This window comes from Rhinolophus sinicus, chromosome 18 (assembly GCF_057876585.1).
Source record: "Rhinolophus sinicus isolate RSI-liver-muscle chromosome 18, RSI-T2T, whole genome shotgun sequence".
Lineage (NCBI taxonomy): Eukaryota > Metazoa > Chordata > Mammalia > Chiroptera > Rhinolophidae > Rhinolophus > Rhinolophus sinicus.
Window position 1 is genome coordinate 42,973,113 of NC_142518.1, and position 12,362 is coordinate 42,985,474.

General features: G+C 38.6%; 1 protein-coding gene across 7 annotated transcripts in view; it reads right to left on the minus strand.

Moving 5' to 3' along the window:
• HEPH (hephaestin) overlaps positions 1-11,792 on the minus strand; it is an 89,278-nt gene extending 77,486 nt beyond the window's left edge. For 2 of the 7 annotated variants that reach the window (XM_088795297.1, XM_019717518.3), the window contains exons 1-3: positions 11,623-11,792; positions 2,724-2,903; positions 840-1,084 (exon numbers count right to left, since the gene is read on the minus strand). In XM_088795297.1, coding sequence (XP_088651423.1) covers positions 840-1,084; positions 2,724-2,903; positions 11,623-11,777 — 580 coding nt within the window. In that variant the 5' untranslated portion in view covers positions 11,778-11,792. Of the gene's footprint in view, positions 1-839; positions 1,085-2,723; positions 2,930-10,026; positions 10,305-11,622 lie in introns of those variants that run through there. The other 5 variants (XM_019717521.3, XM_019717522.3, XM_074323602.2 and 2 more) reach the window with 5 other exon arrangements.
• Positions 11,793-12,362: the final 570 nt, after the last annotated feature.

A 12,362-nucleotide genomic window follows, 5' to 3' on the forward strand; every position in this document is an offset into this window, starting at 1 on the left:
TCAGGACTTTCTGTTTTCCCTCTCTATTCCCCTCAGTCACTGTTGTGTCAATATTATAGGCCATTAGGGATAATGAGAGATACAGATGTGTAAACTGAACCACCTCTTAAGAAAAAATAAATGGACCTTTTGGAAGACTATGACACCAGAATAATGTTCCCTTATATTCAGAGAACACTCTTCTCTTTTCAAAGCACAGTCAAATATTTTATGGAAATTCCATTCAAGTAATTCTTTGTCATAAAAGGCAGATTACTTTTTTTTTTCAATGATAGTTAACATTCAATATTATATTAGTTTCAGGTGTACAGCATAGTAATTAGACATTTACATAACTTACAAAGTGATGCCCCCAATAAATCTAGTACCCACCTGACACCATACATAGTTATCACAATATTATTGAATATATTCCCTATGCTGTACTTTATATCCACATGACTATTTTTTAACTACTAATTTGTATTTCTTAATCCCTTCACCTTTTTCACCCAGCCCACAATACCCCTCCCATCTGGCAACCATCAATTGGTTCTCTGTATTTATCACAGAACAAACAAATGGAAACAAACCCATAGATAAAAGGCAGATTGAATCTCCACATTACTAATGAAGAATCTGAGGCCCAAAGAGGAGCAGTGACTTGCCCAAAGTCACACAGTATATGAATAGCAGAACTGACAATACTCAGCCATGATTTCTCTGAGAAGAGCCCCTGCTACCTCAGATCAATAAGGAAGAAAAGACTGTCCTTGATCCCCGCTCATCTCTCTCATTTGGCAATAAAGGAAAACTGATATTTGTTGTGGGCAGAAGAAAGGAAGGATGGGCTGTTTTACCTTCTGAGTCCTTCTCATAGAAAACACCATGGGGGTGGATGGTATAGGGACGAGTGGCAAAATTTTTCAGGTGGATAAGGATGACATCTCCCACCTCAGCCTGCAACACTGGTCCCAGGAAGCCCAACCAGGCAGGCTGGGCCATTTCATGCATGTATGAGCCATCCCTGTATTCTTTGTAGACAGTCTTCTTGTAGCTGCTCCCTATCCGGTTCTTGTCAGACTTTAAGAAGCTGGAAGCTACTCTGGGAAGGAAGGAAAGAGAGAGTCACAATTTTGCCACAATCTTCAAACGTTTGGAGCATTATTTTCCAGGGGAGCCTGACAAAAAAGTATTCATCTTTGTTTAGAGTAAAACAAGAGTAAATGCGACTCTACTGTTCGAAACATGAAAGCTTTAGGCTAGAGTCTAACTGTTAGACAATGGGAACTATTAAGTTAAAGCATATGAAGTTGCTGATATTTGACCACTTTTAACTTAAAAAAAGGCAATTTTAGGTGGTTCAACCTAATGTATAGTAATGGGGAAACAACCAACAATGGACTGGCTCCTTTTAAGTAATCAACCCTCTACCCACATGGCCCGACTTAGCATGGTCCTGCTATATGGGAGGTTTTATAGCATAGTGGATAAGTTCCCAAGCTCTGGAGCCAGCACGGTTTGATTAAATGCCAATGTTGCCACTTTCAAATCTGTGGAACTTTGAGCAAGTTATTTAACTTCTCTGTGCCCAATTTCCCCATTTGTAAATGTAAAATGGAAATAAACACAGTATCAAACTTGGACAGTTGTTACTGGTGGCTAAAATAATTAAAATATATAAAGAGGTTAGAACAGTGCCTGGAAAATAGTAAATTCTTAAATGTTAACTACTACTTCTTCCAAGTATTGCGGGTGGGGGATAACAAAGTTATCCCTCAAGGAAACTTTTAGATAAATACTTCAGTGACTCCAAAACGAGATGGGTAGGAATATGGTTTGTCAAAATAAAAAAGGTAGCTGTTTATCTTATTTAATTCTTCCTAGTGAGCCCTGAGATGTTACAGTCAACTTTGGAAAACTCTGAGGCTTTGGAGAGACAAAGTGATTCATGATCACAAAAGATCCTTTAGTGCGTTAATTCATTTTTAACAGATGTTCGTGGGGCATCTGCAAGGCTCTAAGATCAAGAAAGTTTAATCCTGTGGGATCTGTGAGAGACAAACTGGTGAGAAAGCACCAGTTTTGCATCCACATAACCCAGGTTCAAATCTTACCTCTTCAATTTTCTAGCTGTGGGATTTGAGCAAATTACTTGATCTCCCTGACCCTCAGTCTTCTCATCTAAAAGATGAGGATATTCAGACTCACCTCCTTGAGCTTTTATCAGAATTAGGTGAGAGAAAATATGTAAATTTCTAGTATGATGCTTGTCACAGACAGAGTGCTATATAATTGACGCCTATTACTGTTATTTATTTGATTCTAAGACTTACCTTATTTTTTCACATTTTCACATATATGAAATTGTTCCACTGAACTATGGGAGCATAGTTCCCCACACACATCTTACAGACACTGTATATATTTCATATTCCTTTCGTTTTGTAAAGCTAAACAGCTGTTATTAAAACAGCATTGTGCATGTGATCTTAGCATAAAGGGAATATGGAATTACCATTGGGTCCCTGACGATGTTGAGGCACCTCAGTGTAGAAAAGCAGAATCCATATAGAATGCTGTTTCTTAAGTCAGCTAACCAAAGGTGCCACTGGGGGCATGGTCCAGAGAGATCAGGAACTGGTTGCTACCAAACCATGGGAAAAGCTTTTCAAGAGGCTACCTCCTGACCTCAAGGGTGCCCCACCAACTCCAGCTCTAATTCCACAAGAAATTAAACTTACGTGTCATCATCCAGAGGCTGGTTTGTGATGACATTCCTTCCCTTGGGAGCATAGTTCCACTGTACCTCCTGGATGCCCAGGTAGTAGACTCGAGTGGCCCCATCAGTCAGTCGTGTCCACAAGGGTTGCATGAACAGCAGAGCCCAGAGAAGATGGCCTGGCTCCATGGCCCACATTACACTGGGAAACAGGCAAATGAATAGCTGCTGGTATGGAAGAAAGAGAACAAAGGGGCTTTGCATGTGTCTGGAAAACTGAAGGGACAAGAGCCAGACTGAGTGACTGAGAAAGTAAGAAATGAATTAGCCTAGAATCTCTACCTTACTGATTCCTTTCAATTCAACAAGCATTCAGTGATCTATACACATTGGACTCTTGAGGGCAAAGTTAAAAAGTCACTTGCACTGATAATTACATATCACTTCCCTCAGAAGAGAAATCTGAATCCAGTTCCTTCAGCTGTGTAAGAAGAATGTATGCTGGGTCAAGAATCAGGAAACAGGCAACAGAAACCTCTGATAGTGCCACTGACTCACTTGGTACCTGAGTCAAGTCACTAATTTTCCTTGTGCCTCTGTTTTCATTGTTGCCAATTTCCATCCTCGATGAATTGTATTTGAAAACAAATGAGAAATCATCAAAAGACATTTACTAGAATGTTCATAGACCGAAAATGGAAACAGCAAAATTGTGGACGATAAACACACAATGTGATATATAGATGATGTATTACAGAATTGTACACTTGAAACCTATGTAACTTTACTAATCATTGTCACCCCAATAAACTTTAACTTTTTAAAAAATTGTCCATGAGCACTGGAATGGATAAGTAAATTGTATTTTATTCATACAATGGAATTTTATATAATGATAAAGAACAAACTACAACTACACACGAAAATATAGATGCCTCTCATGAATGTAGTATTGCAGAAAGAAACCAGACACAAAAGTGTGCATACCCTGTGCTATTATTTATGTAAAGTACAAAATCAGGCAAAACTAATCTATGCTTTTAGTGGCCATGACAGTATTTTCCCCTGAGGTAGGGATCAGTGACTGGGAAGGGAAGAGGAGGAATGCTTCTAGGTAAAATGTTCTGTTTCTTGATCTATATACCGGTTACATGGGTGTATTCAGTTTGTGAAAATGCGTTGAGCTCTGAACTTAGCATTTGTGTATTTTTCTATGTGTTATACTTCAAAAAAAGTAAAAAATGGAAAAAAAAATAAGAATATGTGAGGGAAATACTAACTTCTCAGAAGAAATGTTCTCTGCTGCTTCTCTGCTATGCACAAACCCATTTCACGGGTCCAATCCTGAGTCAGAGTCAGAACTAAGTCTGTAGCCTTGCATTCCAGTATATCAGCCAGGAGGTTAGACTTCTTGGGGCTGTGATGAAGCACTTAGTCATACAATACACAGCTACAGTCAAACTTAGAAACACAGACAACACAACATAAACACATATACATGCACATACACATAGGCACATGCTGTCTGATCTAAAAGCAGAAATGGACACACTTGCATCCACATATAGAACCATACTGTCACACAGAGCCTTTGTCACTTTCAGAATAATAACAGCAATAATAATAAATCAGTATTTATTGTGTGTGCACGGCATGCTAGCCACTGTTCTAAGTATTTTACATACATTAAATGACTTAATCCTCACAACCACACTATGAAACAGATGCCATTATTATCCCCATCTTATAGAAGGAAGAACTGCAGTGAAAGTGTAAAGTAATTTGCCCAAGTTCACATAGTTAACAATTGGTAGAGTTGGGTTGTAAGCCCAGGAATTATGGCTCCAGCGTCTATATTCTTAATCACCATGCTATACTACCTTCAATAAAACATACTTTTGTTGTTTTTGGTTTATATACCACATATGGAATTTATAGATGATGTAATACAGAATTGTACACCTGAAATCTATGTAATTTTACTAACAATTGTCACCCCAATAAATTTAATAAAAAAAAAAATACTTGCACACTCATGTGAATATATAGAGAACATGTATTTGTCCATAATTATAACCATATCTGAGAAAACCCCATACAGTCTGAAATATGCAATCATGTGTAGTTGTGTTCACTTCTAGAAACAGACACATACACTCATATAGGCAGATACACCTAATCAATATAATTCATAACAATGCTAATAATGGTAGCTACCATTCATTGAGAGATCACTACATACTAAACACCATGTTCAGTGGTTTATATAAATTATTTCACTAAATCCCCATCCTAAGCAGATGAGATAGAGACGATTAATCAAAAATAGAAAATCAAAGATATGCACAGACTCACATATGGATAAGAAATTCCCAGATATTTACATTGGCTGGGCCTGGGTATTTACCCTGATTGATAAACAGAACTATAGACTTCCCTACAAAATCTCAGGCCCCTCCACACACAGCAGTAGTGCAAGTGTTAATCCCCAATTTCCATATGACATTTGGCAGAAAGCCCTTTTTGATATAGGGAAAACCTGTACTCGAATTCCTCTTCCAAAACCTGGATGTCCTATTGACCAGTTGTATAGCCTTGGGTAATACTTAACTACTCTGAACCTGTTTTCTCATCTATAAAGCATGTATAATAATATCACCTTGGAGAAATAAATTAGAAAACTTACATGAAAGTGATCCAGTACAATTAATGTTTAGAATGTAACAGTAACTGTTGGTGTCCTTCCTCTTCCTTCTCCCTCTTAGCTACAGTATGTTAATTTATCCTTTCTGTCTCCCACACATCATAAATTCTATATTTCTACTTTAAGGGATAACTTAAATCCTAACTGCCCCATCAGGTCCCCTCTAGCTTCTCCATACTACTGTCTTCTGAAGGACTATTTACTCTCTATAGCACCCAATTGCATTGTCAGATTTTGTATTATTGTTACCTTTATGTCTCATGAGCTGCCTCATGAACTGTCTTTATTTTCCAGGTTGGACTATAAACTCCTTAATGGTTGATGTCATATCTCAGAAGTCTCTGTGCATCTATTGCCAGATATAGTAATGGGAGCCCTATAGATGTACTATAAACAGCTACTGCTAAAGTGACATGAAGTGACACAAACATACATTTTCCCACCTGTAGGCTCTAGTTCAAGTTTGCCACTGGTTCACAGAGTGACTTTAAGGAAGTTACTTCACCTTAGTGAGCCTCAATTTCCCCATGCATAAAATAATAGACCTGGACTACATAGTTTTTTCTTACATTTTTGGGGCCATGGATGTTTGAGACTACAATAAAATGCAAAAATGTGGAACTACAAAAGGTGTTTTATATAAAGAGCTCTCAAAGCAGCTTTCTAGCTCTCATACTTTGCCAATACTCATATTCACTGATGAAACACAGGTGCATTCACATGCGCCTACATATAGTACCACATATGGGCAAACAAATAGCCATGACTTGGAACCTTCAACAGGGAGGGAGTATCCTTAGTTCAATGGAAGTCTGAATGCAACATGGACCTCCTTCAAACTTCCTTCTCACAGAAGTGCCAACAAGGCCATTGTACCTTAAACTCACTTACCTAGGGAAAAAACTATCTCAGGTAAGTTTCACAATTGGAGAAACCGTGGTAAACTTGGAAATATGCCCAGAAGAGATTAGCACAGACCTTAAGTATACAATGAGTAAGCATTCAAAGGTGGTGACTAATGACCAAAAGAGTTAAACAATAGAATATGGGGGGGAGGGGGAGTACTACCTAGTGTTTTCCTAGCACTTTCCACTTTACAGTGTGTTTTTCATATCTTCCATCTTATTTAATTCTCAAACTCCTGTGAGATAAGTATTGTCTTCCCCACTTTGCATCTAGGGCATAAGCTTTGGAATCAGACTATATAAACAAATCCTGACTCTACTTTTCCTAGTTGTGTAACTTGATAAACGGCTTCACTTCTCTAGCCATAGTGTTTTCATCTTTGAAACGGAATTAATACTATTAGCTACATCTCAGAGTTGTGTGAGGATTAAATGAACTAAGATATGTAAATGCTAGGTGGGTACTGTTGAATAAGTATAATGTACACCTGAAACTAATATAATATTGAATGTTAGCTGTATTTTAATAAAAATATTTTTAAAAAGCAACTCTACTCCACCTCCCGTGAATATACATATATATTTTTTTTCTTACAGTTGACATACAATATCATTCTACTTCAGCTTCTGCTGTACAGTGCGTTGGTCATGCATTTGCACAGTCTAAGAAGTGATCCCCTTGATAAGTCCATTGCCCATCTGGCACCTTACATGATCTTTACAACATTGTTAATTATATTCCCCATTCTGTATTTCATATCCCCATGACTATACTGTGTCTACTAATTTGCTCTTTCTAATCCCTTCACCTTCTCCCATCTAACAATCAACCGTTTTTTTCTATATCTCTGAGTCTATTTCTGTTTAGTTTGCTCATTTATTCTATTCTTTAGATTCCACATATAAACGAGATCATACAGCATTTGTCTTTCTCAGTCTGAATTATTTCACTTAGTGTAATGTTCTCAAGGTCCATCATGTTGTTGCAAATGGTAAGATTTCATTCTTTTCTACAACCGAGTAATACTCCATTGTATAAATGCTTGTAGTTGTAATAATTGGTTTTGTAATAAAAAATTTAAAAAGCAACTGTAATTGAAAATTAAAAACAATTAAGAAAAGAAAAATGATCTGTAAGTGCACAGAACACAAATAGGTGTTCAAGTGCACCAGTGATCAAAAAGTATTAGTGGCTATTATTATTACAGATAAGGAAATAGTTTTAGAAATGAAACTTGCCAGGATCCCAAAGCTTTAGCATTTTGTGGATAGCCACAATATGTACACACTCATAAGTTCCTGTATACAGTAACACATACTGAGCATAAAGGTACATACATATGGCTCAGATTAGCCTCTTTGGAAGCAGTATGATATAATGAAAGGAACCAGAACTTCTGAGTCAGATAAACTTAAGTTTGAGTACTCTTTTCAGTTGTGTTTGAAAGAAATAGCATCAGGGCACCTGATAAATATTTGTTTTCTTTCTTTCTAACTGCATTTGTTGTTGCTATTGTTGTCATTATTGTTGTTGTTATTTTTAATTTAGTTTTATCATAAACTATTAAAACAGAAGAAAGGAAAACCCATAAAAGTCCTTTAGATTCACTTCGGTATTTCATGGTAAAATTGAAAGACTTCAGACCCTAGAAAAATAGGTTCTAGTTCGGCATTAATCATTTATTAGTTGTATGACATTGAGCAAGTCACCTAATTTCCTAAGCTTCAGTTTCCTCATCTTATAAGTGAAGATAATCTCTGCTTTGGGATCCTCATTAGTTTGCTATGAAGATCAAATGTGATGAAGGATGTGAAAGCCCTATGTAAACTTTTCACTTGGGTAGGGCTAGTTTCTTTCAGCTGAGCCCACTGGAGTAAGTCTTAGAGAAAGGCCAGACTGAGGAAGAAAAATAAAAGGGGAAGGTAAAAGGACAAATTAAATAGGTAAGGTGAGCCAAAATCTTAGGAAAAAGTAAAAAGGGAGGGAGGGAGGGGGAGAGAGAGAGAGAGAGAGAGAGAGAGAGAGAGAGAGAGAGAGAGAATAAAGAATGAATGAATGAATGAATGAATGAATGAATTTTTGCTCTATGTAGTTTAGTTAATATACACTGAGACTAGCCTGAGGAGAAAGTCAGCTAACAATAAATGAAGCCTGCCCCACCTTTACCTTACCTTCCTGTCATCCCAACATTCATAACAATTTGCATTACTGCTTTCCCTATAATTTGCAAGTCATTCCTTTAATGTGACAATGCTCTTTTCTTTCCCTCCATCTCCCTTATCTCCCTTTCTGAGTTGGGTTAAACTGAGCTGGACAGGCCCACCCTACGCAAAGGATTGCTCAACTGAATACAAGAATGCTGAGCTATCTTTGGGGTCCTGTCTTCAATCTCAACATAATAAAACCCTCCATCTATTTTGATCCTCTGCTTTCTTAATGCGTTTTGGCTCTTTCTTCATCCTGTGACTCAAAATAGGTCCCAAATGGGGATTTTCTCACCTTTAGTGAGTACAGGCCTTTCTTTACTGGGAGGGAAAATAGCAAGAGTGTTGAAAGCCCCACAAGATTCCAGATAATACAAATGCAATTTATATTATTCTTGAATCACTATCACTGTATTCTAGCACGTCAGAGATGATGAAATTGAGGCCCAGAGAGGACAGGACTCACTTAAAGTCCTGAAGGTTAGTACTAGAATCTAACTCCTGATCCCCCAGCCTAGCAATCATGTCCATCATACCATCACCATACCATTCCTGGGACAATATGATTTTACTACATATTTTGCATTTGCATTTGTACTAAGAAAGCTGATTTATTTCCTCACACCCCAGTTGTGGTACCATAGAAAGCATATTAATTTGAAATTACAAGACCCAAAGTCAAATGCTATCTCTTGCCTGTAGTAGTTATGTGACATCTCAAGTCACTTTTACCTATTTGAGCCTCATTTTTTTATCCCCATATGGTATGATATTTATCTTACAGAATTGTTTTGAGGCTCAAAAAAAAATGGATATTTGAGCCCCTCGCAAAGGGCTTGGAATGTAATAGATGCTCAGTAAGAAACTGAATGCATTATAGATGTATATATCCATAAAAACCTTTAGAAATCATCTTTTTTCAACTTTTTAATGTGATGTAAAGAAAACTGATGTCAGAGGGGTGAAGGGGTTTACTCAAAGTCAAGCAGCCAGTTACTGGAAAAGCCAGAATTTGAACTGATGTTTTCTAAAATATTTCTGTTATTTAGACAGTGTGAGAAATAATTTAGATTTTGAGTTGATAGCTTAGTTCAGCTATCATTGATTTGCTTTCTCTATGCCAATATGGATCTCAAAAATATGAAACTAAACTCAGTGGTTGTTTTAAAGTGTTTGAGCCTCCCACTTATGTAGTCCCCAGATCCATCACCTCAACAAACCCTTCAACTTGTGAAATGGAATATGAACACGTTATTAACTACTCTCTACAACTCCAGGATTGTTCTTGAAGCAGTGAAGCCAGTGTGCTCCTGGCCATTTTGGAGAGAGGAACAAAAGAAGTCTATTGTCCACTTTAACTTCCCTGCACACCCAGCCAAGCTTCTTCTAATTTCTCAGCAGCTGAATTTCTCTCCCAGTGGTCCAGGACTCCCCAAAAGCCAGATGAATAAAGACTTTTACAGAGAAAATAAGGTGAAGTAGGGTTTGGAAAGAGAGGAAAGAAAGCTTACCTTTGCTAGAGAAACTCCTTCCATATTCATGTTAGCGGCCTAGTGATGCTGAATTGCAGACCCCAGCATGAGTCTGCCAGCCCTGCTCAGTCAGTATCCTGGGTTACAGGGCCTTTCTCATAAATTAAGTCCAAGGCTCCAATCTGGCGGGTGTTCCTGGGACAGGGTGAATGGAGGAGGGGGTAGTGCTAGGTGCCTTCCTTTCCAGAAACTAAACTACTGGAATGTCTTGTTCCGGCCTGGTTTGGTACAAAACCTGGGATGGTTCTTTGAACACAGCCGGGTGTTTTCCAAATCCTGGTTAGGATCTCAGGAGGAATTACAAGGGGGTGGGCTGCATTTTCTTATCGCAGCTTGCTAGTTGGCTTTTGCTGAGAGGGGGAGGAGAATGCACTGTCAGCGGGGCCAGTCAAATCTCACAGATGGATTCCAACAGCCCCATTTCCGAAATGGGGCCCTTTGCAAGGGTTAGTAGACATGAGAGGAGCCCCCATCCCCAATTTTTTCCCTTCTTGCTGTGAAACACATTTATCAGCCTTGCCTGTTATCCTGAAACCATGGTTGCTTGGTGACAAAGAAAAATTAAACTAGGAATAAAACAAAGAACTTTCTGCATGCCAGGCCCTATGTTAACCACTTAACATGCATTCCCTCATTTAAGTCTCCTGATCTGCTGTGAAATGGACACTCTAATTCTTACTTTACAACTGAAGAAAATCAGGCTCTAAGAGAGAAGACAACTTATTCAAGGTTGTACAATTAGGGAGTAAAAAAGGGGGAAATTATACTGGGTCTGTCTAGACTCTTAGCTACCACACTACCACACTGTGCTGCTCAGGGGAGAAACAGAGAGCTCTTTTGAGATTAGGGAAGCGATTTCACAATTATCGAGTACCTGCTGTTCACCTGTTAAATATATTTTTAAATGTATATTAACTCTGCTTCTGCCATTTCTAACAGCTTCTAGAGTGAAACTCCAGGGCTGTATTACTAATATTTTCCATAGAAGAGACTGGAGTCAGCTAGAAGATAGCCTGGATTAATATAGGTCAGCATCCTGAAAACTGAGAAGACCCAGAAGAATTGGAAATATTAAATTCAAAAAATTTTTTTTAAATGGGCACTAAAATTTCTAGGGAAACTGGAGTTTGGGTTTCTTTAAGACCAAAGGCCATCCTTGTTTCTGCTGGAAAGAGAGGGTAGTAAAAAAAGAAAAAAAAATCACTGGCCTGAGTCAAGTGACCTAAGTTCCAGCCCAGCTTGCTCTGTCAGTAATCAGCTATGTGGGCTTTTCTCTTTTCAGGGCAAGTGTCTTTTCATTTGTATGAAGGCCTTGAACTAACTAGCTACGGACCCACTTGGCTGTATAAATTTACATATATAGCATTCCATGAAGAAGACACATTCTTGATATTAAGAGTGGAAGAGAAATAGGTTTCAAATATGCAAAGTACAAGGAAAGAATGAGTGCAGAGTAAATAGTGGAGAAAAGATGGAGAAATCCACACCTCTTTGGAAAAGACTACATCTACCCACCAGACCCAAGCATAAGAAGGAGACAGGTATGATGGCGGTTCTACCACCTAGAATCCTTACTTTGTGATGAGGAGATCTTGGCTAGGAGCAGATACGGTTCTCCACGCAGACTCGACACATTTTTCTCTCCTGAATTTAAAGTGTCTGGGGCAGGGTCCAGGGAGGAGGACTTTCAAAGACTGAGCTGGTGGGGCAAAGTCCAGGCCATAAACCATTGGAGGTGCTTAAGGGTTCCTAGACACTTATGAGCTGCCCCACAGACTGCACTCCAGACCCAGCCAAGTAGAAGAACCAATAGGGAGAAAGGAGAAGCCACCAGCCTCAGCTCCCTCAAAAATGCTCAGTGATCAAGGGAAGCTGGATCAGGATATAGCAGCGTCTGCAGTTATCTGCCTTTTCCCCCCCACTTGGCACTAATGTGGACCTTGAAGCTAGAAGGGGAAGGTGGAGATCAAACCCTCTTAGCTAGGATCTAAGTCCAGGCTCTAAGGCATTTATGACAGGGAGGGGAAAGGATAAGGTCTTTGCTCTGACTCATGAAAGGCAACAAGAGCCAGGTTGTATAGACACACTTGAGTCAACACAGTAAAAGCTGCAGGAAGCCCGCTAGGCCAGTTTCGGAGTTTGTATTATTCATTCAGCAATTCACTGAGAGGGCACACAGTGTCTTCCTCTTCTGCAAATCCTGGATATGTTTCTGGTTACTTTCATCAGGCATCAACCAAAAAAAGTTTAAATTGACTCCTATAGACCAGGGATTGGTAAACTGTTTCAGTAAAGGGACAGTTAGTAAATATTTT